Below are 21,913 nucleotides of genomic sequence, written 5' to 3'. Positions count from 1 at the left end.
GGGCAAAAGAGACCTGTGGAATTGTCACCCACTTTCGTGACCCCATCGACAATCACGTCCACAATGTTCATTTGTATGTGACCGCATAATCCGCGAGTAAAAAAACAGGAGAAATTGACAGCAGACGGGCACCGCGGGCAAACGTACGCAAGAAAAAACAAACATAACGCGAGGGGACGCATGGTTGCAGTCGCTGCAGTGCATCGACGTGGCGCAGTTTATCCTCGATGTTGCACCGACTTCGCACCACCCGACCGAGTGCTGTGCACTGTCCCGATTTCAGGGCAGTTCCGGTGCAAGTTGACCGAAGATGCTATTTTTTTTCATGCAGATACTAAACATGCTCATTCACACGTGCGAGTATATGTAGCTTGCATACTGGCTGCACATTTGTAGCGCATCCATCCTATGCAAGTTTATTTACTCCAACGAAACAGGATATACATAATCGGTGCTTCGACATAATGGATACTTTCCCCGCAAGCTTGAGCCATGACACTGACCAGAATACTTAAGAACAAAGTGCTACAATTCGTACAAAAAATGTTTGGGGGAAAACAAGAACATTAGCAGACACAGAGTCCCTGGTTAGGCCTAGTGTTGCAAAAATTCTACAGAACACCAAGGTAATCCTCTTATGGCAGGCACAGCAATAAAAACCATGATGTCAGTAACAATCCCGTGTGCCTCAGAAAATGCTTCGGCACAAACTTCACCTTCACAAAGAGCACGGTATTACCGTATCGCGAGCGAGAAATTTTCGGGTGTCAATGCATCGTATGCACCAACAAACCGCAACAACTAAAAAACGCAGAACAACATCAGACTCCTAAAACCTCTCCAAGTGCTCGAGCCTTAACATAAGCTCCTATTTGTTTTGAAGCCGTCATTTCCAATCAACTGCGACCGGTAGCCCATTACATCGAACCGGAAAGCGTGCCAAACAGTCAAAAACGCTCACTTCATTACCAGGTAGAACACAAACGGATATTTGTTTTGTTTCATATGACCAAAGGCATCCGAACGACGACTTCCAATCTCGACACTTCGACGGTGCTCAGCATTTGCAAGACTGCCACCAGAACGTCAATCCAAAAAGCTTCGCGCGACAAAAAAAAAAAAAAAGACACTAATGCAAAAATTAGCACAATCCTTATCGTTGAAAAGTGCTGGCGAGACTGCGAAAAACCTCGCCACACCTCCACACGAGAAAAAAAAAAAAAAAAAGTTGAGGTTAGAAACTTTTTTTTTTTTGTAAAAAAAAAAAGGCGACGACAGCGCGCAATTACGGTTGCAGTCTCTGACCGGTGCGTTTAGTGCCCCATTCCACCCGACGCGGGAGGTCTACGACACCGAACCTTCTCGTGGCAAAAACCATTCGAGTTGGACGACGCGCGTGCACGGGTCACGCCGAGATCTTGCGCTTGGGCGTCCTGATGCGCTGTGTCCTGCGAAGCCCCTCCTCCGTCACCATACCCGCCAGCACCACACCTGCGTGGTTCGTCTGTGTCGGCACCTTCAGCACCACGGGCGGCGGCACGACCGGCGGGGCGGTCGCTTTCGCCTTCTTCTTCGGCCTCTCCTGCGTGGCGGGAGCATCGTCCGACTCCTGTTTCTTGGCCCCCGGCTCGCTGCGCCTGAGTTCGTCGATTATCAGCTCGATGGTTTCGCACTGGCCGGAGTCCGCTTCCTCGGTGTCCTCCTGCGCACCCATTTCAAGCTCCTTGGGTTTCGGTTTTCCGGCGGCCGGTGCGTCGGCTGCCGCTTTACTCGCTGCCAGCGTGCTCGTCTCCGTATTGCCGGCTTCTTCAGCGTCGGGTTCCGACTTGATGGCCACCGATTTCTTGGCAGTTGCTCTGCCGAGAGCCGACTTGTTGGCACCAGTCTTGGCGGCCGCCGGCTTCCTGGCCGCCCCCTTGGCACCTCCGATTTTGTTTGCCTTCGGCCTACCGGCCGTCGACTTCTCCGCAGCTTTCGGCCTGCCCACTCTTGGCTTAGTCGGCTTGGTGGACTTGGGCTCGGTCAACTTCGGCTTGCGGACCCCCGACTTCTGGCCGCCGGTCGGCTTGGCTCGGCCTCCCTTCGGCTTGGGCGCGGCCGGCCGGCCAAACTCCCCGGCGCACACGGGGGCCAGCTTCCGGTTGGGGTCGGGTGCCGGCACGTGGTTCTGGCCGTGGGCCTTGGCCAGGTGGTAGCGGAGGTTCTCGCGCACGTGGCACACGAGGCCGCACCGGTGGCACAGGCAGAGCCGCTGCGCCAGGCGCCGAAGCTCGTGGCGCCACAGCTGCAGCAGAAGACGGGTCTTCACGCCGCAGCTCGAGCAGGAGTACGGGAACGTCTCCGAGTGCACCTGCACAAGACGGCCGGTCAGGTGAGGTCGGTATGGTCAAAACGGACACCAATTGTACCAAAGGACATACCGTTGCACCAAAGAATGGAGAACCTTTGAACCCTTACTTAAACGGGCACTGTTTCTAGGAAACATTTTTTTTTTCTCAACCTGCTTAGAAAAGACAAACCTAAAAAGTAAATGTTTGTAAAAAAAAAAAAAAAATTTTTTTTTTACTCAATGGATGTTGCCATACAAATTTTCCGATTTACGGGCAAAACCGAAACTGCACCTTTGTGGGATGATGATAATGATGAGTGCTTGTACCCAACTTGTGTGCGCTCCGGAGTTGGCTGGATCTCAGAGCGCACACTAGTTTAGTACAAACGCTATCATCCCCTCACAGGGGTGCACTTTCGGTGTCTCCTACAAATAAAAAAATTTGTATTGTAGCATTAAAGGGATACTTCAACGGAATTTGAAATATACCCGTCATGCTCAAAAACAGGCTGAATATAATCCACAATATCCATAAATGACACTGCACATTCATACTTTGAGCCTGATGGCATTACAAACAAAGATTCAGCCAAGTGCCCTTCGCTAATCGTCCAATTTGTGTTAAAATTCCTTTTTGTGTCTTTTTCAACAAGATATATTGGTGTGTCCAATGTGATACTGCTCCCTTGAACATGTATAGACAAAGAAATAAGCGCTGAAATTTCGTTGTAGTATCCCTTTAATATTAGAAAAAAAAATTTTTTTTTTCTGACTAAAATTTAATTTGAGACATGCCTCCCTAACCAAATAAAAATTTTTTTGCCTTTCAATTTTTTTTTTTTTTTTTAAGTCTTTTTATTGTGTTTTTATTGCTGTGCCGTCAATGGCTAAATCTGGCTGGCCACCGTCCCGCTAAATTTGGTGGGTCGCCACTGTGGGTCCCGTGACCATGTGATATGTGTCGGGCACCAAGAGATCATGGCGTCACGGTCCGTAGTCGTAGCGTCACACGACGTCGCAGTGTCGACGACGATCTTAGATCTGGTAACGTGAGTGGGACTTGCCACTTTAGAAGCAACTCCGCTTCATTTTTATTTTTGAAAAAACAATGCAGTCTTTTTTAGTAATGCCTAGGAAGGCCACACATCAAATGTTACGACGTAGTTCTGTCTAAATGGTTCCCAAAATCGGCTCACTCGAGCGGGCGAGTTGAGGCGCAACCAACAGTGCAGTCAAGGCATGGCGTGGGCGAAACCAACGTTGAGCTAAACGTCATCCCCATTGCCATCTTTTGCTTGCTTTTAATTCTCTCGGCAAGCGTAAGGGGTGACGTCAGCAATGCTTCCTCTGGGCACTCAGCGGTGTCCACATGATTGGCGTAACGTGCCTGCGCAGGGCTCTTCTTGGAAGCCGTTTGGCCGCCCCGCCGTGGCTCCGCTGTCTCCCACGTCTCCGTCGCCGTTGGCATCTCACTGTTTGCGATTATTGCCTCTCTGAGTTTCATCCACACTATGGATACTATGTGCACACTCTTATGCCACAGTTGTGCACACGTCTCTGAATGCAGCAGACACCAAAATGTGGTGAAGAGTGCGGTGCAGACGACACTTGCACCTGGCACACACCCGCCCCAATTTTGCCCGTCCTTGCGTAGAGGATCACGTGGCATCTCGTACCATGCGATAGCCATGTACTTGGAGGCCCGAGGCGAATGTTGCCGAACAGAGCCGAAGTTTTGTTTTCTGCTCGTGTTTAAAATTAGATTTAGAAAAAAATGTTCCACTATTGTTGCTAATGCATTCAGCATACAAGACGTTCCAATGTAGACCAAAGAGCGTCTCAGATTTTTCTTTTTTTGCTTTAGATGTGATATTAGAACAAACAATGGTTGTATGCAAAGTCGACGAGATGCCGATGCCGCTCGCTCTCAAATCGTCTGTTCTTCTGAAATTTATGGAATTGATTTAACTTGCCCTTTAAAGAAATACCGAACTACCCCCTCAAAAAAAAAAGTTTGGGCCCCCTGGCTATGCATAAAAAATGTATAAATAACAAAAAAAAAAAAAAAAAAAAAAGTTTCCCCCCTTTTACAAAAATTAGGAAAAAAACTTTTGTTGCGAGGCACAGCTTGAATTACGAGCTAATCCTAAACTAGCTTTACCGTCAAGACATCCAAGTATCAATTTTTTTTTTTTTTTTTTAGAGAGGTAGGTGAGTAAGTGGGGGGGGAGGGAACTTATTTTGTGGCGTATTTGGGCACTCTGGCTTAGACATTCTGTGAGATGCGACGAAGGTGCACCACTTCCTACCGGAATTTAGAGAGGAAATTGTGACGTTACGTCACGTGACATTACAATGTCGCACGATTCTTCACTTTAAAGAGCAGATGCAACGACCTCAAACCAAGGGTTGCCCTCCGTTGTGAACACTCCGCCCGCCACAGTGGGACCAACAAGAGCAAAGCAAGGTCCACGGGTTCTCATACAATGGGTTCTCATATATGGCGAGAGGGCGTCCCCCTCCGGCCCTCACCTGGAGGTGCAGGAAGAGGCTCTCCGGCAGGCAAAAGCGCTGGGTGCAGTAGCGGCAGCAGAAGGCCCGCACGTCCCGGTGCATCATGCGGTGCCGCAGGAACACCCGCCGGTTGCGGGTCGTGTAGCCGCAGCGGTGGCACACGCAGGGGTCCCCCGGGGCGCCCCACGAGTCCTCCTCCTCCTCAGCCTCGTTCCAGCGTCCCCCGTTGGCTTCGCCGTAGGGCAGCTGAGGAGGGGGCGACTGCCGGCGCACGCGGCTGATGGTCGGGCGATGGACCCTGCCGTGGGTCATGCAGGCCCAGTTTGGGTCCCGGGGCTGCCAGTTGTCGCCCAGCGGAGGCCGCATGTCTGCGTGGGGATGGCGAGCATCAATCGAGATTACTTTTTTAAATACGGTATGCGCGCTGCAACAAAATTCTAGCGCCTATTGTATCGTCCAAATGTCAACCACGTTCTGGCCACAACGCGGAGGAGACACCGATGTTTTGCTCGAAAAACACAAAAACATTATTTAAAAGGAAATGACCAAACGTCGTGACGTCACTCTGAACTGGCTGAACCGGATTTCCCTTCCCTTCCGCGCCTATTCAACTCCTGTAAGAAGGGCCCCAGGTGCCGGATGGCCTAGCTATGCAACTGGCCAGGCATAAGAAGAAAAACACATTATACCAAAAAATGCATTTTGCGGGATTGTATCAACGAGCTTCCACTGCATCGCCGTAGTCACCATTCTTTTCACCTGGCTAACGAAGCCCCCGCAAACTATCTAACAGGAGAGCCACCTATGGCAGAACGGGCGTCTGCCATTTGTCATTCTTCAGCTAGAACTCCGCCACCGTGCCACTGCCAGGATCGCGGCAGGCAACGCGGCACGTGCGTGACGTCGTCGCGTCCTCGTTTGTGGTCGAGGGACCACAGATGAGGATGCAGTAACCACGCTGGTTGGAGACGCGTTCCAGGAACTGCACTCCGACTGGCCCGCGCCCAGAATAGGCCCCTCGCGTTCGCACACCATAGGACAGTAATCAGTCTTGCACTCGTGCACACCCGTTCACACGAGCTAGGTGGTGCACATACGAAGCTCGAATTCCTCTTCCCACTCAACTCTCCATTTTTTTTTCCCCGACTAGAGAGTGCCCCATCCCTCAACGAAACGAAGAGGTAAGGATGATGTTTTGGTTATTCCTAATCCCGAGGATATTGACTCGTGTCGCCATCCTCGAAGCCCAGAGGCCATTACAGATGACAGGAGGCGAAAGGAATGAACGCGAAACACGGGCAAGAACAATACCAATGTGGCATACGAAACTCACAGTCGATTGTCAGGTTAACAGAAATGGATACTTGCATTCACCTCGAGAACCGTAATAAAAAAAATTCTGACTCCTCGTGGAATGTTACCAATTTCCTCTTTCATGCGTTGAATCGATATATATGCAGATGCACCTTAGATTAGCTTCACGTTATTTTACCAAGACATAGCACACGTTTCAACTGTCAAAAGTATTGTTTCTTCCGACACCCAAATTCTGTACAAACTCCTTCGCCTGGCACAAGAGCAAAACTTTTAGTTACCGCTTCTTTGAGCAAGTGCTTCCCAGACAAGACAACAGTGCAATCCACTTATAACGATACCACATATAACGATGTACTGCTCATAACGATTAGTTTCTAGAGATTCTAGACTGGAAATAATCACTTTCTAGTCCAGATAAGACGATAATCAGTTATAACGATTGAAATTTGGGGTTTCCTCCTTATCGTTATAAGCAGGTGGCACTGTACCCGTGTCTCATAGCTACTGGCAAGAGAATCTGTATGTGCGGCGTTCGGGTTTAAGGTTAGCTCATGGCCTCGGTTTCAGGCAGTTTCGGCGAACCCAAAGCGGCCACCGAGATCGAGATTGCCGTCGCGAAGAGGAGTGGGCCCCGATCTCTCACCTCTGGTCCACTTGATCTTGCGCACCTTGACATTCTTCAGCTCGCCCCCCGTGGCCTTGCAGCGGGGCTGCGTCCACCCAAACGTGACTTTACCCAGGGCAGCCCGGAAGCGTTGCTTGGCCTCCATCCAGTAGTGGGGATTCTGGGCCACGGGACGCTTCTTCAGTCTGTCCCATTCCTGTTAGGGAGAGGGTTGGATGCGCCCTACGGTCACTCCGCCACCTCCAAGCCCAGGTGCGCCGCCTACACGCCTGTGCATTCCCAGAGTTGTACATAGAGGTTGTGACCCGTTTACGTGCTATAGGGTAACTGGCAGGATAAGAACGGCAGGGAGCCTCTTTCGAACGCCCGACCTCCAATGAGCATTCGTTGCCTTTCTTTGCACTCTGGCTGCGCTTGCCCGCTCGAGGCTCACGAGACAACGAGTCGTTATGGATGGAAGCGAGTGCAAGTTCGAGGCTGAAAACTGAAACCCCTCCCCGTCATTCTCACTTTGTCAGTGAAAAGTCTCCTCCTGTTTCAGTCTCAGCAGTTAAAGGGTCCCATTTCAGTTCCAGCAGTTATCATAGAAAGTCTTCGGTTACAGATTCAGCAGTCGCAAACCATCCAACCCAGCGGTTACAATCGTGCCCCGCCACGCTTCCATCGGATTGACGCAAAAAAAGTGTCGCAAGGGCCGAGAGACTTACCAAGAACACAACGCAGTCATCCTTGGTCCACTGCGCTGCGTTCTTGTGGTACCAGCCGATCTGGAAGACGCCGTTGGCCCGGTCGAGCCACTGCAGGCGCTCCCCAAAGGTGCCCCTGTCCAGGTGGGGCAGCAGGAAATCCTGCATCATGCGGGGGCCCTTGCGGGAGGCCCTGACCCTCGGCGAGCCGCCCTCCGCCTCCTCCCCGCTGGGGTCCTCCTTCGGCCGGGCATATGTGGGGGGCGCGGTCGATGTGGTCACCACCACCGTCTGCCGCGGGGGCGGCCCCAGGGGCACCTGCTGGCTCAGCTGCAGCAGCGGGAGGGCCGCCTCCACCGCCGCCTTGAACGCCTCCGCGTCCTGCGCACGTTTATGCATACGTTCGCTGTGTTTTTTTGGCGATGGTCGTTACCGGCAAGGTTTCACGGGGGATCCCGTGTGTTGCGTAAACATATGTCGTGGCCCGCTAGATATAGCGGGAAATTTTCCCGCTATATTTATCAGGAAGTTGCAGTGTCGTGGTATTGGGGAGTCATAGAATAGGAGCAGGGGCACCTGACACCCTGGGTCACTGTAACAACTTGGGGCATTGCACTGCGCATTGCAATGCAATGCCCCGAGCTGCTTGGGGGATCCCAAGTGTCGGGGCCCCCTATTCTAGAACTCTCTATTGTGACATCAATGTCATGCAATGTCGTTTCACAATTCTTCTGCTAACAGTAGCTTAGAATTTCTCTGCCAAATTTCGCGGGAATCAGGCATCGCATGACGTCGTGGTGCCAAGCGACGTCACTGCGTTGCGTGATGTCGAAGTGCGCATAACTGTGTAAGACTAAGTGTGTGGAGTCCCGGATGTTGCCAAAGTTCATTAGCGGGAAACGAGAGCAAGGAACCGGGAATCGTTACCTACTGGCCCACCCCCCTGCAGCAAACGCAAAAGTATTAAATTTGCATACCAAAAAAAAAAAATTCAAACGTGTCAAAAAAAATTAAAAAAAAATGGAGGGAACAAACACTGGACGTTGGGATCATGAAGCAAGACATATGGAAAGCCGTTTCCCTCCAGCATTTCTTTCTTCGAGTTTAAAGTTTTCTTTTCCTCACCCTCACCCTCACTCACTCACTCACTCCCCCCCCCCCCCCCCCCCCCCCCCCTTCAGTCTCGGGTCTTGAGCGCATACGATCAACTACCGACAGTTAGCCTGCGCGCTCACCGACTTTTCGCCAAACAAGACGTTACCTATGCATATCCGTGGCAGGAGCAGACGTCCGCCCTTTTTGCCGGTACTTATGCGGCGGTGCCGGTGTGTAGACGGGGGTAGACTGGCATTTCGATAGCAGCACGCCGTAATCTTGGTCCACCTTTGTTTACGACGACACAGGTGCAGCAACCAGCCACAATATTTTAGAAGGCCGCAAGAACTGCTCCCTGGCTCGCCGACAGATGGCACCGAACGCGATTGGAGGGAAGGATTTGCCGAGCGGCGCCCCACCTTCTCGTCCATGATGCTGCCCCCCTCGACGACGTCCATGACCAGCCTGTCTCCATCCAAGTGGTCCACTATGATCTCGTGCACCCTGTTCACGTTGGACTGGACAGAGAGAAAGAACAAACAAAAGCTACTCAACACGATTTAAGCGGTATGCACAAGGAGAAGAAATACCGGGGATTTCTCCCCCAAGCGCACGTCGTGCGACGAAGATGGTAGGCTTTTGCAACGCGGAACTCCGATATCGGCTCTGCGGCGGGGGGAGCGAGGGGTGCACGGACAATACAAAAAGCCCTGGTTTGGTGGCGGATCAGATTGTTTTAATGATAGTTTGCCGTTAGCGCTTTGCCATCACATGTAGGGGACGTCGAGAGTGAAAAACACAAAATTGGACTGCAAACGCTGATATCCTCTCCCCCCCGGCACTTCGTCGGTGTGATTAATGAAGACGAGAAGGAATTTTCCGTCTACGTCACGCACATCCCTCTGTGGATGTGCGCGATGTTGAGGCCTCTCGTCAACCCAACGCCGCACCACACGGAGCGGGGAACTCTAAGGTTGCCTCGACGTACAGTCGGGCCGGCTCGTACGCTCCGTCACGTCCCTGAAGTAGCTCAATTTCTTCTCTCTTACCAAGGTGAGTTCGGGAAACAATGAGAACGGAGCGAGCACGTCACAAATTTAACGCGTGACCCGGTTCGTTCGCGTAATAAAAGTGCAAAACGCTCCTGCATTTTGTACTTTCTGTCGTCAAGCTGTACGTGCAGTTTTTTTTTCCAATATCCCCACCACTGTTAAGAAAAAAAGGTAAAGAAACACTGAATTTCTTAGATGTGCACGGGTGTCGTCATACCCAAGTGGGAACGCTGTATGCGCGATAAATGCCTGTGTCCGGGGTTGCAGTCGTGCTGCGCCGATCAAATTTCTGCTCTACAGCAGTGCCACGGCTTGCCAAGTTTCGAGAGTCACTAATTTCCACTCTGATATCATTCGTGCAATAAACTTTCCCTTACGAGCATTCTCGGGGCATGTCATAAAGCCGCCTGATTCTACTGCTGAGCCGAGAAGGTCGCGGAATCGAGATGCTTCACTAACAAAATGTCAATAACTGCACATAAATTTTTGATCGTGATAAAAAGCCATTTTTTATAGATAAAAACCACCTATGCAGTGTTGTATGCTCACTCTTTGCCCAAGTGTAGCACTAAGGATCCAACTTGATGCCAAAGTATCAGAACTGTTACCTTATTAAAGACATACAAGCGATTTTCCGAAAATTTTCAATGGCAAAATTGTGGTCGACGGAGCCCCCGAATACGCAAAGCTGAACGATGCCAGTTACCAAGATTAGGCCCCATTTTCCCATTGAAACCTTCAGAAAATCTCCTATGACCATCAAATAAGATGACAGTCAGTTTCAAAACTTTGGCACCTGTTTCGTACTGCTATACTCCGTTTCACCTTATGCTGTACCGCAGAAAAGGCTAGAAGCGCGAGCTCATACCGTTGGGAGCTGCTCTTAACGCACGAGAGCTTGTGCCGGTGAGATGTGTCCCAGAGCAAGATGATGCTCGCGCTTGCACCTTTTACTGCGGTACATCATAAGTTGAAAGAGAGTATAGCGTTAGGTTTGTGCGATGGCCGAGCGTTCAGCAATGCGTCGTTTGTTTTTATGGCAAAAAAAACAAAAACTGCACATTTCATTCTGGGACACGCCACGATAGCCCCGTCCTCTGCCGCATCGTGCCCAGTCTGCAGCCTGCACTAATCTCCGGCACGCGAGAAATCGAGAGCTAAGAGTGCGTCGTCTGGGAGGCGTCGACGCGATGCGCTCCCCTACCTGCGACGGAGAGGGCATGCTGAACCGCGTGCTAAAGACTGGCTGGACGGCTGCGCAGGCAGCCGTGTGGGCGGCCGTTTGGGCAGCATACAGGTGGTCCTCGATGTACACCGGCAGTCGGGGATTTTCAGCCTCTGCCGCCTCTGCCTTTACCACCTGAAAGCGTCGGGATCGACGTCAAACGGCCGTGAAGGCCGGAGCTACAGACGTCAACCTTAAGTATTTTAAAAACTAACAACTAAATGCAAAAAGAGGAAGTATGCGGGCAAGCTGGTCGGGAGACGTCATAATTTAAATGGCGAGGCTACAGTCAGGGGCAGAATGAGAGTGGCAGCGGGGCACGGCTTTCAAACGCCAGGCCTTCGCTAAGCGTGTGCGCTCGAGGCGTTGAAGCTTTGTCGAATGTAGGAAGCTCGCAGAAGGGGACAACCGAACCTCCTCTCTGCCGTCATCACCTCTCGAGTGACTATAGAAAAAAATAAAGCAATCGGACGACGCAACAGAATCTGAACTAGGACTTTGTGTCAGGTCGTCCGTCGTTTCGGTCCTCTTAGTCTCACAGTTTAGATTACAACGAAACTATGTTTTCATCCTCCCAATACGGTTGCTTTAGGGATGCATTTGGTTACAGGTACGGCTCACAAAGAGTGCCCGAGCCGTCCTGTTCGCATGCATCATCCTCCAAAAACGGTTATGTCTTTAGGGAAACATCTTTCTTACAGGTTCGGTGGCTCACAAAAAGTGACAGAGCGCCGTTCCAATTACCTTCGGAGGTGCGTCGCAACGTCGAGCTGAGCTCCGAACGGCCATTAGCGGTTCGGTTTCTGACGCGGAAGAGGAATACCGGAGCAGTTCCGTCTCGATTCAGAGCTCCGCTCGCAAGAAAGCCCGAAACAGTAGCGGCACGGGGCGCTGACGCCGGGACTCAATCAACATGAATCGGTACGCATCCGTCGGGTTCAACGTCCTGTTTGAAAAATCACTGTAATCGATTCAAGATCAAAAATTACTCCCAAGATGCAGTTGCCAACTGGATGAGAAAATGCCAGGGAAGACGTTCGGTCATACTGCGTCCGGCGCATGTTCCGTACCTTCAACGCTTTGGTGTCTCGTGAACTTAGAGCATGCATGTGCAGCAAAGCACAGTGGAACGCAACGAGCATGTGCAGGAGGCCGGACGTTCGAAAGAGACGCCTTGCTGTCCTCACCTCGTGGTGTGACTGTAGTTTCATCAAAGCTTGGGAGGCGTTCATTTACAAGAAATGTAATAAATTACAGAAACTCAAGCGCTTTTCAGCAGCTACTTGACAGTTCTGCCAACAGGCCGCGGTGTTACCATAGCCGTATCGGTGAAGACGAACTAGGGGGAGGACGGGGGGCAGAGTTACCTGTGGGATGTCCTTCGTGGCGGCTCCTTTTAGCTGGGGGGGGCTCGGCGCCGACGAGAGCAGTGGCGCCCCCGGACGCAGCTGCACGGACGTGCGACGCTTGCTGGCGAACCCGAAGAACCGTCGGAACCTCTCTGCAAATCCAAGAAAACGCACTCCGAGACGTTGGCACACGCCCATCGCACGAGAGTACAGCAAGCTCTGCAAAGAAGAATGCTGGTTCCCCACTTCGCAAAATTGAGCTATGCATCGGTGAAAGCTCCGCGCCCTACTCCGGATTCTACCACTAACGAAGCAAAATGTTGGAAGCAAAAATCTAGCCTTTGGACGGAGTTCATCTGCTCAAATGACCAGTTTTTATGAAGACTTGTACAAGTTATTGAAGAGGCAGGTGAACCCAAAGCGAGTTGGCTAGTATGCATCCATCAAAATAATAGTGATCTATCGATATATTAATTTTAACAGACAGAGTGCATCTGTTATCCGCCACATCTGTCTGATTTATTGATTTATTCAATACTGCAACCTCATTAAGGTTTTAGCAGGGTGGACACTAATGGTACAGCAAAATACACCAATCTTCACGAAAAAGTACATGACAATAACCAGCTTCGATGACAAGGCGACGTGAATGTGGACGTCTGTTTCTGTGGTCATGTCTGCTCATTGCTACTTGTGATCTACGAGAGTACCCACAGGCACTAAACATCAAGTTACAACCCCCTAGAGTTTGCCACAAAATGGCACACGCACAGCCAAATAAACACTCACGTTGGCTCACGGATGTGACTGCCCGCGTCGGCTTGGCCAAGTTGGCTGAAGCTTTGGCCGTGGCTTTGGCTGCCGGAGGAGGCTCCTCCTTGGCGGTGTGCTTGAAGACGGTGGGGACGGCATTCCAGACGAGCCGATTGCGGTATCTGCTGCTGAAACAGCCCTTGCGGAAGTGAGCCGAACAGAGGTAGTAGCTGGAAAACAGCTTCTCCGCCGGCTTGCCCTCCAAGTCCGCACGACCACAGTTGGCCACCCATTTCTTGCACCTGGGACAGAAAAAAGGGAAACGGAAACTTGAAACCAAGCAACCTTGACAGAGCAGACATTTTTTTTCTTTTTTTTTTTTTCTTAAACTGAGAATGTTTTTTTTACGAAGTATTAAGCCACTACGGCCTGATCCAATCTCCCAAGCGATCAAGATGAATGACACAAGGACCGAAACATGTGTAAACAAGCAATGAACTATTTCTAAACTCCGCCTCGCCGTAACTTGGCAAACGGCGAAGGCTACGGTTCCAATGAGTCAATCAGCGTGTCGGAAGGAGACACGAGGCTGGGAGAGAGAGAAAAACAGCTTTCGTACGAATTTTGAGTAACGGGCTAATCTTTCAGATGGGGGGGCCAGATAGCATGCCACTGAAAAATTTAGGGCCAACGCGGGGACGGTGTGAGGGGAGGAATTATGTTTTAGAAAAGATAAAGCAGTGTATTTTACGCTACAAAGTAGCCGAATTTCTCAGCGGCACACTTGAGGCTTCCTAGAGAGGATCTCGTGTTCTTAGCTGCTTTTCGTAAACTCCCCATTTTAGCGGCAACATGTTCAGCTTTGATTTCTTTATGAGACTGCTTTGGGCCCATTCCTGCGATAACGAGGTTTAAAATGACACAGTGTCACTAACATACTTTCACTTTTCAATAGAACAAGACACCAAGCAGATTGTTGTTGCCGTGTCGCTCAGTTCCCTTAGAAATTAAACAAGTTCAACATGTCTAAAGCGAGAAAAGAACTCTTCAAACAATTTTTTTTTACTTGCCTAATAGGTTTTATAGCAGCATTACAAAAAGAAAATTGTCCCTTAAATGCAATGCTTGACTGCTAGAAACTCGAGCTCACAGCTTTATCTTTAGAAGGAGGAGAAGGAGGAATAAACTTTATTGTGGCAAGCCTTGGGTGCCGATGTCTGGGCACACGCTTGGTGGGGGGTTTCCTCTAGTTCTCGCTCCTGCTGAGCAAGAGTTTGAGCAGCCAAGGTGCACCCTAAAGAGATTGTGCATGTCGCATAGCAGTGGGATTGTCGTGCAGGTAAGTGACCTGCGGAAGGGCTGAGAGGCAAAAATTAAGACAAAACAGCGTAAAAGAAAATGGAAAAGAAAAAATATGTGAGGACGTTATAAGAGCAGAGCTACATTTCGAGCTTAAACGGACCAATACTATAATGATAATTGTGTGCTATGTTTGTACAGCCAGAAGTTAGACAGCCCTCATATAGAGCTCGAACACAAGAACAGGGGTTCGCAGCCGCTTGGGGGCCGCGTCCCAGCGAGTGGCAGGCCTCACATGGCCAGCGTGTTTGAGGCCCCTGTTCTAAGGGTAGAAAAACTTCTGGAATGCACATAAGAGGATTGGGGTAGGAGGGAAGTTCCTCCTACCTCTCTTTTCTAACTGCTTGGGTTATGCTCTCGCCCCGCACGTTTGGTAAGGGCTGACACATGCCTTGCTTTTGTCACTCCGAGTTCCCTTTTCGCCAAGTAACGGTGAAACGAAGTGGATAGTTCGCCCAAAAGTTTTGTTCTGCCACCAAACTTTTCGTCTCTTTATCACGGGGTAGGAGGTGTGTCGGTTGAAAAGTGCAGAGACGATACAGCCAGCACTGCATTTACGCAGCGTGAGGTACACAGTTAACCACGGCATAGCAATTGCAATGGCACGTCACTTCAGGGGTCTCCTGTTCACGTGAAAAAAAAACCAATAAAACACACCAGAAAAGCCATTCAAACCAACTTGCGAAATGCAGAGTTCTGTTGGACTCGCTGATTTATAAATTGAAGTATATGTTCACGCTTATAGTCCTCACACATCATGCAGTTGGAAGATACGGCTCATCAATGCCAACCAACAAGGGCTGATGCATGTGGACGATGATGATATAATCTTATGCCACACCCTAGAAGATATTCACAAGAAGGAATAATAAGTGCTGTGGCCTATGGATTCTAATAATTGAATAAATTGAAGCTCGCGAAATATTTATATTAGCGTGTACCAAAAGAATTGGAGCGAGCATTCGGCGTCAACTTACAGGCAGTTCAACGGTTTGTGCAGAACACGCATGAAACCTAAAACAACCAACTCGGTCTATTTTCGACACACTACAGCACCACAAAGCTGTACTGTCAAACAAATCGATGAAGTAACCTTTAAAACTTCATTGAAGTCGAAAGACGCTATCTCCCCGGCTAACGACGTTGATAAACAGATATCAAACAAAAACTAAGAAAGGAAAGCTTCAAAAGATTATGAACTGCTAAAAACTAAAAGCGCTTTCTGCGAAACTTGCGGTTCACAGATGGTTCGAAGTTTAACGGGGAAGAGCTGCTGTAGAGACGCGCAAAAGTTAAAAACGGAACCATCTGCAAATGGCGCAAACGCGTACGCAGGGTTCAGTTTCGGTACGCCGCACCGAGTTCTCGGCTGTTTACGAGCTGGAAAAGGAAATCCATCCGGATGATAGCAGTGCGCGTTCCGGCATGGATCCTGCCGAAAACTCAATCACAAAGGGCGACAGACGACATCTGCGTAGCCGTAAAAGTTTGTTTTGAGAGATACTCGCAGCCACGAGTCGCATGGGCCGAAAATGAAACCGTAATCGACTAGCCTTGAAAAGGCGCGAATTAGGCCTAGCGAAGACAAAACCAGAACCTAGCGCTGCGTTGCCAGTTTCTGGCCGCAAAGACGCGCCGCAGCCGCTCGACCGAAGAGAGAAATGCTGACGCTCTGAAGAGAAGACGGCGACGGTTTTTTTTACGTCCTTTGTTTGGGCTCTATATGTTTGCGAAGAAGAGATTTCCGACTTTTTTTCTCTTGAACCTCACCTTTCTTCGTCTTTGGGGAATCGGAAAAAGCACACGCCGTCGGTGTTGTCCGAGCTGTTTGCACAAGTCGGGGCGCAGCAGCGGCTCACTGCCTTGGGAACAGTCTTGGGTGGAGTTAGTTTGGTCATTATGACCCACTGATTCACATGATAATTCCGTAGATCACGTCAAAACTTAGCAATTTCTATTCACTCCACGCGAATTTCGAAACGAGAGTCGGTCGCACAAGGATTGATACGGCTGCTTGACACCAGAGGCGGTGCGGGCGCGCGGGCGTTTCGCGATGCGTATTGCGTTGCGAATGCCGAATGAAATCTATCGCGCGGTTCACAACCTATGTCAGTGACCTATGTTCACAACTTCACAACACACACAGAGCACACCAAACATAATATATGTTCAAAAAAAAAAAAAAAAAAGATAGCCGAGATGAACAATACGTTTTATATTAAAGCCAAGTAAAAATATCGTTAGGAAGGCACTAAATTAAAGTATCCTACTTTATGAAAAGTTCAACTTTCGTTTTCGTCTTCTGTGTGTCTTTGTTGTGGCATTATTATTGTAACTTGAAGTTCATAATTCAAAGATGTCTTGGAAAGCTTTAAAAAAATATTTATATAAAAAAAACGATGAAGGTGGTGACTGTTCATTATTTACCAACGTCCTTGTTCTTTACACGATCCTACGCTGCGGAAAGCGGGCCCATCGGGCGCGGGCTCACCGAAAAACATTTGCAGGGTTTTCTCACCGCAAAAATAAACTGTGTCGTCCAACGCTCATTCTCCGCCAAATAAGGTAGCGCTAGGGGTTCGAACCAAATTGCAAAGTTTCAGCCCGAACTGATATCTTATTCAAAAGGAAAACGGAGGCCCATTTTCGCCAGTTTTCGTTTTCTGGCGCCATTGGCGGCGCGCGCGAACTACAGGAGGTGATTCTCTAGCTATCCTCATCATCGTTTGTGACGTCACGGGTAGGACAGACTGGGACAAGCTGCCCAAGCCGCGCAGATTAGTGCAGATCTTGGACCCTACGGCTTGTCAACTCGCTTCCTGCGCTGTTTGGGTAACGCGCAAGGCGAAGCCTGTTTCACGCGTTGTGTTTTCTCGGGTGACCGCTTTCCTTTTATTCAACATTTTGGCGACGAGATTTACTACAACAACCAAGCTTCACCCTTGTTGGTATTAGACTGGTGGCAGCTGATAAAACTCGTTAGCTCTAACTAAAGTCTAACCCCAGTGATTAGCTCAGTTGGAAGAGCGCTCCACTGGAGATTAGAAGTCCCGGGTTGTGCTCTTGTTCCCTTCTCCAGGGATTATTTTCGTTACTCTTGACCAGCTCACTTGCAATCAGATCTCGAGAGCTGTCGGCCATCATTTTCTCATTGAAAATTTCAGGAAATCACTTACAACTTTTGAATAAGCTATCGGTTCGGACTGAAACTTTGGCACCTGTTTCGGACCTCTACCGCTACCTTTGGGAGGAGAATGAGCGTTCGGAGATGCGTAGTTTATTTTTGCGGTGAAAAAAAGAAAAACCCTGTAGGCACGAGCTCCACACTAGCTGTAGAATACGGCCTGCTAAAAGTCCCTGCTGCCCAGTGTCGGCTAGTTATGTGCACTTGTCCAGTGTCCACTGTGTTTTTACACTTTCTTTACAAGTACCAGAGACTAATAAAAAAAAATTAAAGATTCTTTTTTTACCCAACATCTCGGAAATTTTTTTTATTAGTTTTTATCTTGTTTTATATGGCGTGCATTGTAGAACGAGCATAATTAAAACCTGACGCAATAAAATGAAGCAAATAAGGAGACACATAAAAAGGAATGCGTATCACCAGCTTGTCCAGCTTCTTTGAGCATTGTGATGTCGCACTTCAACGACACAGTTTATATCCGACGTTCAGCTGCATGCCAGATCCGGACAAGCGTAAACGACGGAAGCTTGTTGGTAAGTGAGTAGAGGGGTGTGCACTTACACAGCTGCCTGTCAACGAGTACGTACCGTATACTGTAAACACGGCAGAACGCCAGCGTTTGGCACGCCACTTTGTTGCGCACCGACTTGTCGTCTCGACTGAAGGCGAGGGCGCGTTCTTGCGGCTGCCCTCAGCTAATGGCAACTAATGACTCTTGTAAGCACCTTGCGCACTTCATGTCCGCCGAGGTCAAGCAGCCGTCGCCGACAGTCGACGCAAACTTATTTTTAAGCGAGGACGCGCTGCATGCAAGAGCTTAGCTCAGCACTTGTCCCGGATGTCGCCTTGGCGGTAAAAATAATGCAGTCCCTTATCCAAAAAGAGAGAAACGCCTCCACCGATATATCAACATATGCCGAAATAAACTTAATTCTTGGTTTCCGGCCTTAGCCAGCATCCATCAAGCGTGCAGTATACGGCGCTATTCATTCGCCTACGATTGGTTCTAACGTCATTGTGAAACTCTTTTGTCCTCCCTGAGATAGCGAAAATTTAGGCACGACTTGTGCCTGAGTACGCAAGCAACGCAAGCAGCACTTGGTTTCGTTTTGGAATAAAATCAATTTAGTTTTTTGTTATGAAATGAGATGGCGCCACCACCCTTCCCAAAACTTCGGAGCTTTTTTTTTTTTTTTTTTTTTTTTGCGTTTGCAGTTTTATAGGATTGTTTTTGTAATTTTTTTTTTCTTTTTTTTCCTTTTTTACATGAGGATTGCAGGCATAGGGGTTTAGTTGCTCCGTGTAGTCCCGTCTACTCCAGTAGTGCTCCAAACAGTGCTTAGTTTACAATCGCCGCAGGTATTTATAGCCCCCTCGTTAACTAATGCTCCTTTGTTAAACAAACACTGGAAGCCCGATAGGCGATGACAGGAGACAACAACATGGTCGCTAATGAAGGAAAAAAAACAAAAAAAAGCAATGGTTTGTTGCTTTGTATATTATATTGCAGTATTTGCTTTCTCTCCCTTCTCACGCTCTAACCTTTCGTGTTTTTTTTGTTTTTTTTTTTTGTTTTTTTTTTAGTTGTAATAAATTTTTGGATATACGTAATACTTTTACGCGAAAAGTACTGAAGAAATATATCGGGCAAGCGGGCAAATAATCATGAATTTTTCTTTCGGGAAGTTTTGCCGCCTCGGAAAATAAAATTGGTTCCAATTTTTCTTTTTTAGTCGTTCTCACGTTTTAGCAGACTCCTGGATTTATCGATACGCATTTTATTTGGCAGTTTCCAATAATTACTTGTGAAAAGTTTCGTTTATTTATTCATTTATTGATCGAGGAAAATTAGACAAAATTAACCGATGAAATCTCGGTTGCTACTCTACGGAAAAATTGAAGAAAATGGTAGCACGAAAATAAGAAATTATAAGAATAAATACAAAGCGCCAAACTGCAAAGCCTGCGTAATTATGCGTAGCGAATAGTTAGCACACGGGCAACTTTTCTTTTTTTAATCTTTATATTTGTTCTCATAGTGTTTTTTCTTTTTTTTTTTTTTCAGTTTTGTATAATTTTTGTGCCGTGCGTTCGTTTCTTTATTTCATTTAATTCCCGGCCCACTTATGGCGTCTGCTCTAACCTTTATGGTCGTCTGTCACATATGCTCCAGTTGCAATCTTTACCGTGTTTCATCGCATCTTCCCCGGTTATTAAACTGTCAAACTGCCACAGCTTTCCACACTCTCGCGCTTTACATACTGGTTATATTACTGTTTATACTGGGTACAGATCTAATCAACTGGATCCACTCTTTCGTGGTCGTTTTCTTGGGATGCCGCTAGGTGTCACTGAGCTTTTTCCTTCGTGAGACACGTGGAGAAGCTGCATGAGCATATCACGCGAGATATTTTAGGTCGCCGATCTCACACAACGTGGAAAGAGCAACGAAAAGGAAATAAAAACGATGATTCGTAGAAGGAAGGAGAGACTGCTGTTGTGGAGGAGAGAGTGGAGATGAGAGGGGCTTGATGACCCTTGTTCGGGCAAAGCGTTTATTTTCGGCTTTTCCAGGGTTTTCGTCGCTTGCTCGCGTCGTGGTGTTCCGCCCTCCCCCGGGGCTCTGGTGTACTCGTGTAACGTGGCAAATGGCGAAGGCTACGGTCCGAGTCAGCCAATCAGCACGTCGGAGGGAGACGCGTGACAAGTTGCGCGTATCACGTGACAAGTTGCGTGTACGAATATCGAGTGACCGGCTAATCTTATAGGGAGACAAAAGTGACGTCTGGAACACACAAAAAGCGTTTGCTCTTTGCCAAGTTATACGCTGAAACAAAGGATGATTCCAACTTTTTACCGAGCTCGGGGTTCAGCTAGTGCGACGAACCTCTGAGTTTTTGACAAAGTTCGACGAAGTTCGACTTTTCACCAGTGCGACTTTTATTTTATTTATTTAGAGTAGTCTAGTGCAAAGGGGGTTTAAAAAAAAATAACAAGAACGCTTAGTAGTATACATAAAAAAAGATACACGGCTATTAGAGAGTCATTCGCCACGGACAGCGCAAACAACATTTCTAATGACGAAAATAATCCCTGGAGAAGGGGAACAAGAGGGACAAAGGACAAACACAACAGTTGGTAGAATGCTCCACCTATAATGGAGAGGTCCCGGGTTCGATACCCGGACCAGGCGGATTTTTTCGGTCGCACACCAATCACCTAACTGTGTTTGGAGTTTTGTGTTTGTCCTTTGTCCTTTGTCCCTCTTGTTCCCCTTCTCCAGGGATTATTTTCGTCATCCTTATCCAGCTCGCTTGCACCTTTGCATTGAATTGAAATATAAACGTTTCTAATTCCTCACGGTTTCTGACGAAAACTGAAGTTTCTCAAATCGGAGATGACTCTTTCTACCTGACTTTGCATTCTTCTTATCGCCTCTCCCCTCCTACCTCTCTTCCTAGTCACTTTCCATTTCCTCAACTGTCCCGCCTTTAATCGGGTACTCGCTTTCGTGATTCCCCTATGTTCATTGCTAGTTGAAGGACGTGGCTGTGAATTGTGTTTGTCCCACATGTTCATTCTTTCGTTGATCTTGACCCTCACTAACCCGATCTTCGTCCATCAACGCGGACCGCGAGTTCGTCTGCTTTATTTGCCGCGGGTTGCGGTGACATCATCATAACGCCTAGCACTGATTGGCTCTGATTGAAGGATAGTGGGTAGACCTCGAAGGCAAGCCGCCTTGAGACCTACCCACTATCCTTCAATCGGAGCCAATCAGAGCTCAGAGTCTTTCTGACGTCGCCGCAACCCCACAGCAAAAGAAGCAGACGAACTCGCGGTCCGCATTGTCGCTACTCGCGACACAAGCGTCGTTGTCATCGTCATCATCATCATCATCAGCTCTTCCGGAAGAAGTCCCGAGAACTCGTCACCGGAAATAGCATTCCGTTCAACTCTCGCGGTTCGGCTCTTTCTGTTATGGCCTGATGATGCACGCGAAGCTGGTTCCGCGCAGCTTTTTTGGCACGACCGGTACGCTCAAACGGGCCGATGTCGTTGAACGAGCGGCGCAACACGCTTATTGCCTTTTTATTCTGGTTGTTTGTTTCGTCCCTTACTATTTTTTTTTCCTTCTTGCTATTATTATTATTATTGTTGCAAGTCTGCTCGGGACTTTCAGCGAGCCTGTAGTAACTCGTGATGTCCACCTTCCCGTGGAAGTGGAAAGTAACTGCCGGATGATATTAATGTTTCGAGAGCATTACATGAGGGGAACACCACAAAGTAAACAATATAGGAAAACGAAAATAACGAGAGAAAAAAGGGATCGTTTCCGCGACGATGTGGCAAAAGCACACCGTATCCATAGCAAACTATGATAGACACGGTGTACTTTCTTTAGAAGCAAAGAACAAAACTTAC

General features: G+C 48.6%; 1 protein-coding gene across 2 annotated transcripts; it reads right to left on the bottom strand.

The window, feature by feature from the left end:
- Window positions 1-361: 361 nt before the first annotated feature.
- LOC8028739 lies at window positions 362-16,377 on the bottom strand. Of its 2 annotated transcripts, XM_029966977.4 has the most exons (9): window positions 16,075-16,377; window positions 12,982-13,247; window positions 12,211-12,344; window positions 10,823-10,978; window positions 8,986-9,084; window positions 7,493-7,852; window positions 6,804-6,981; window positions 4,862-5,211; window positions 362-2,350 (listed from the first exon to the last, which is right to left on the bottom strand). In XM_029966977.4, exons 1-9 carry the CDS (start codon window positions 16,200-16,202, stop codon window positions 1,406-1,408), a joined length of 2,616 nt encoding a protein of 871 aa, XP_029822837.2. In that variant the 5' UTR covers window positions 16,203-16,377; the 3' UTR covers window positions 362-1,405. The 2 variants fall into 2 exon arrangements, with proteins under 2 accessions (XP_029822837.2, XP_029822838.2); XM_029966978.4 differs by lacking the exon at window positions 10,823-10,978 and having other exon boundaries at window positions 16,075-16,324.
- Window positions 16,378-21,913: the final 5,536 nt, after the last annotated feature.

The sequence above is a fragment of the Ixodes scapularis genome, unplaced genomic scaffold (genome assembly GCF_016920785.2).
Source record: "Ixodes scapularis isolate PalLabHiFi unplaced genomic scaffold, ASM1692078v2 PGA_scaffold8__174_contigs__length_109621045, whole genome shotgun sequence".
Taxonomy (NCBI): Eukaryota; Metazoa; Arthropoda; class Arachnida; order Ixodida; family Ixodidae; genus Ixodes; species Ixodes scapularis.
Note: the sequence above shows the minus strand (reverse complement) of the source record. Positions and strands in the feature narration are given on the sequence as shown.

Coding starts and splice junctions, on each gene's coding strand:
- LOC8028739 (XM_029966977.4), bottom strand. CDS start 16,202: ATGACCAAACTAACTCCACCCAAGACTGTTCCCAAGGCAGTGAGCCGC. Junction 6,982..7,492: donor ATGACTGCGTTGTGTTCTTG/GTAAGTCTCTCG, acceptor TCTCCCTAACAG/GAATGGGACAGACTGAAGAA. Junction 5,212..6,803: donor CAAGATCAAGTGGACCAGAG/GTGAGAGATCGG, acceptor ATCCCCACGCAG/ACATGCGGCCTCCGCTGGGC.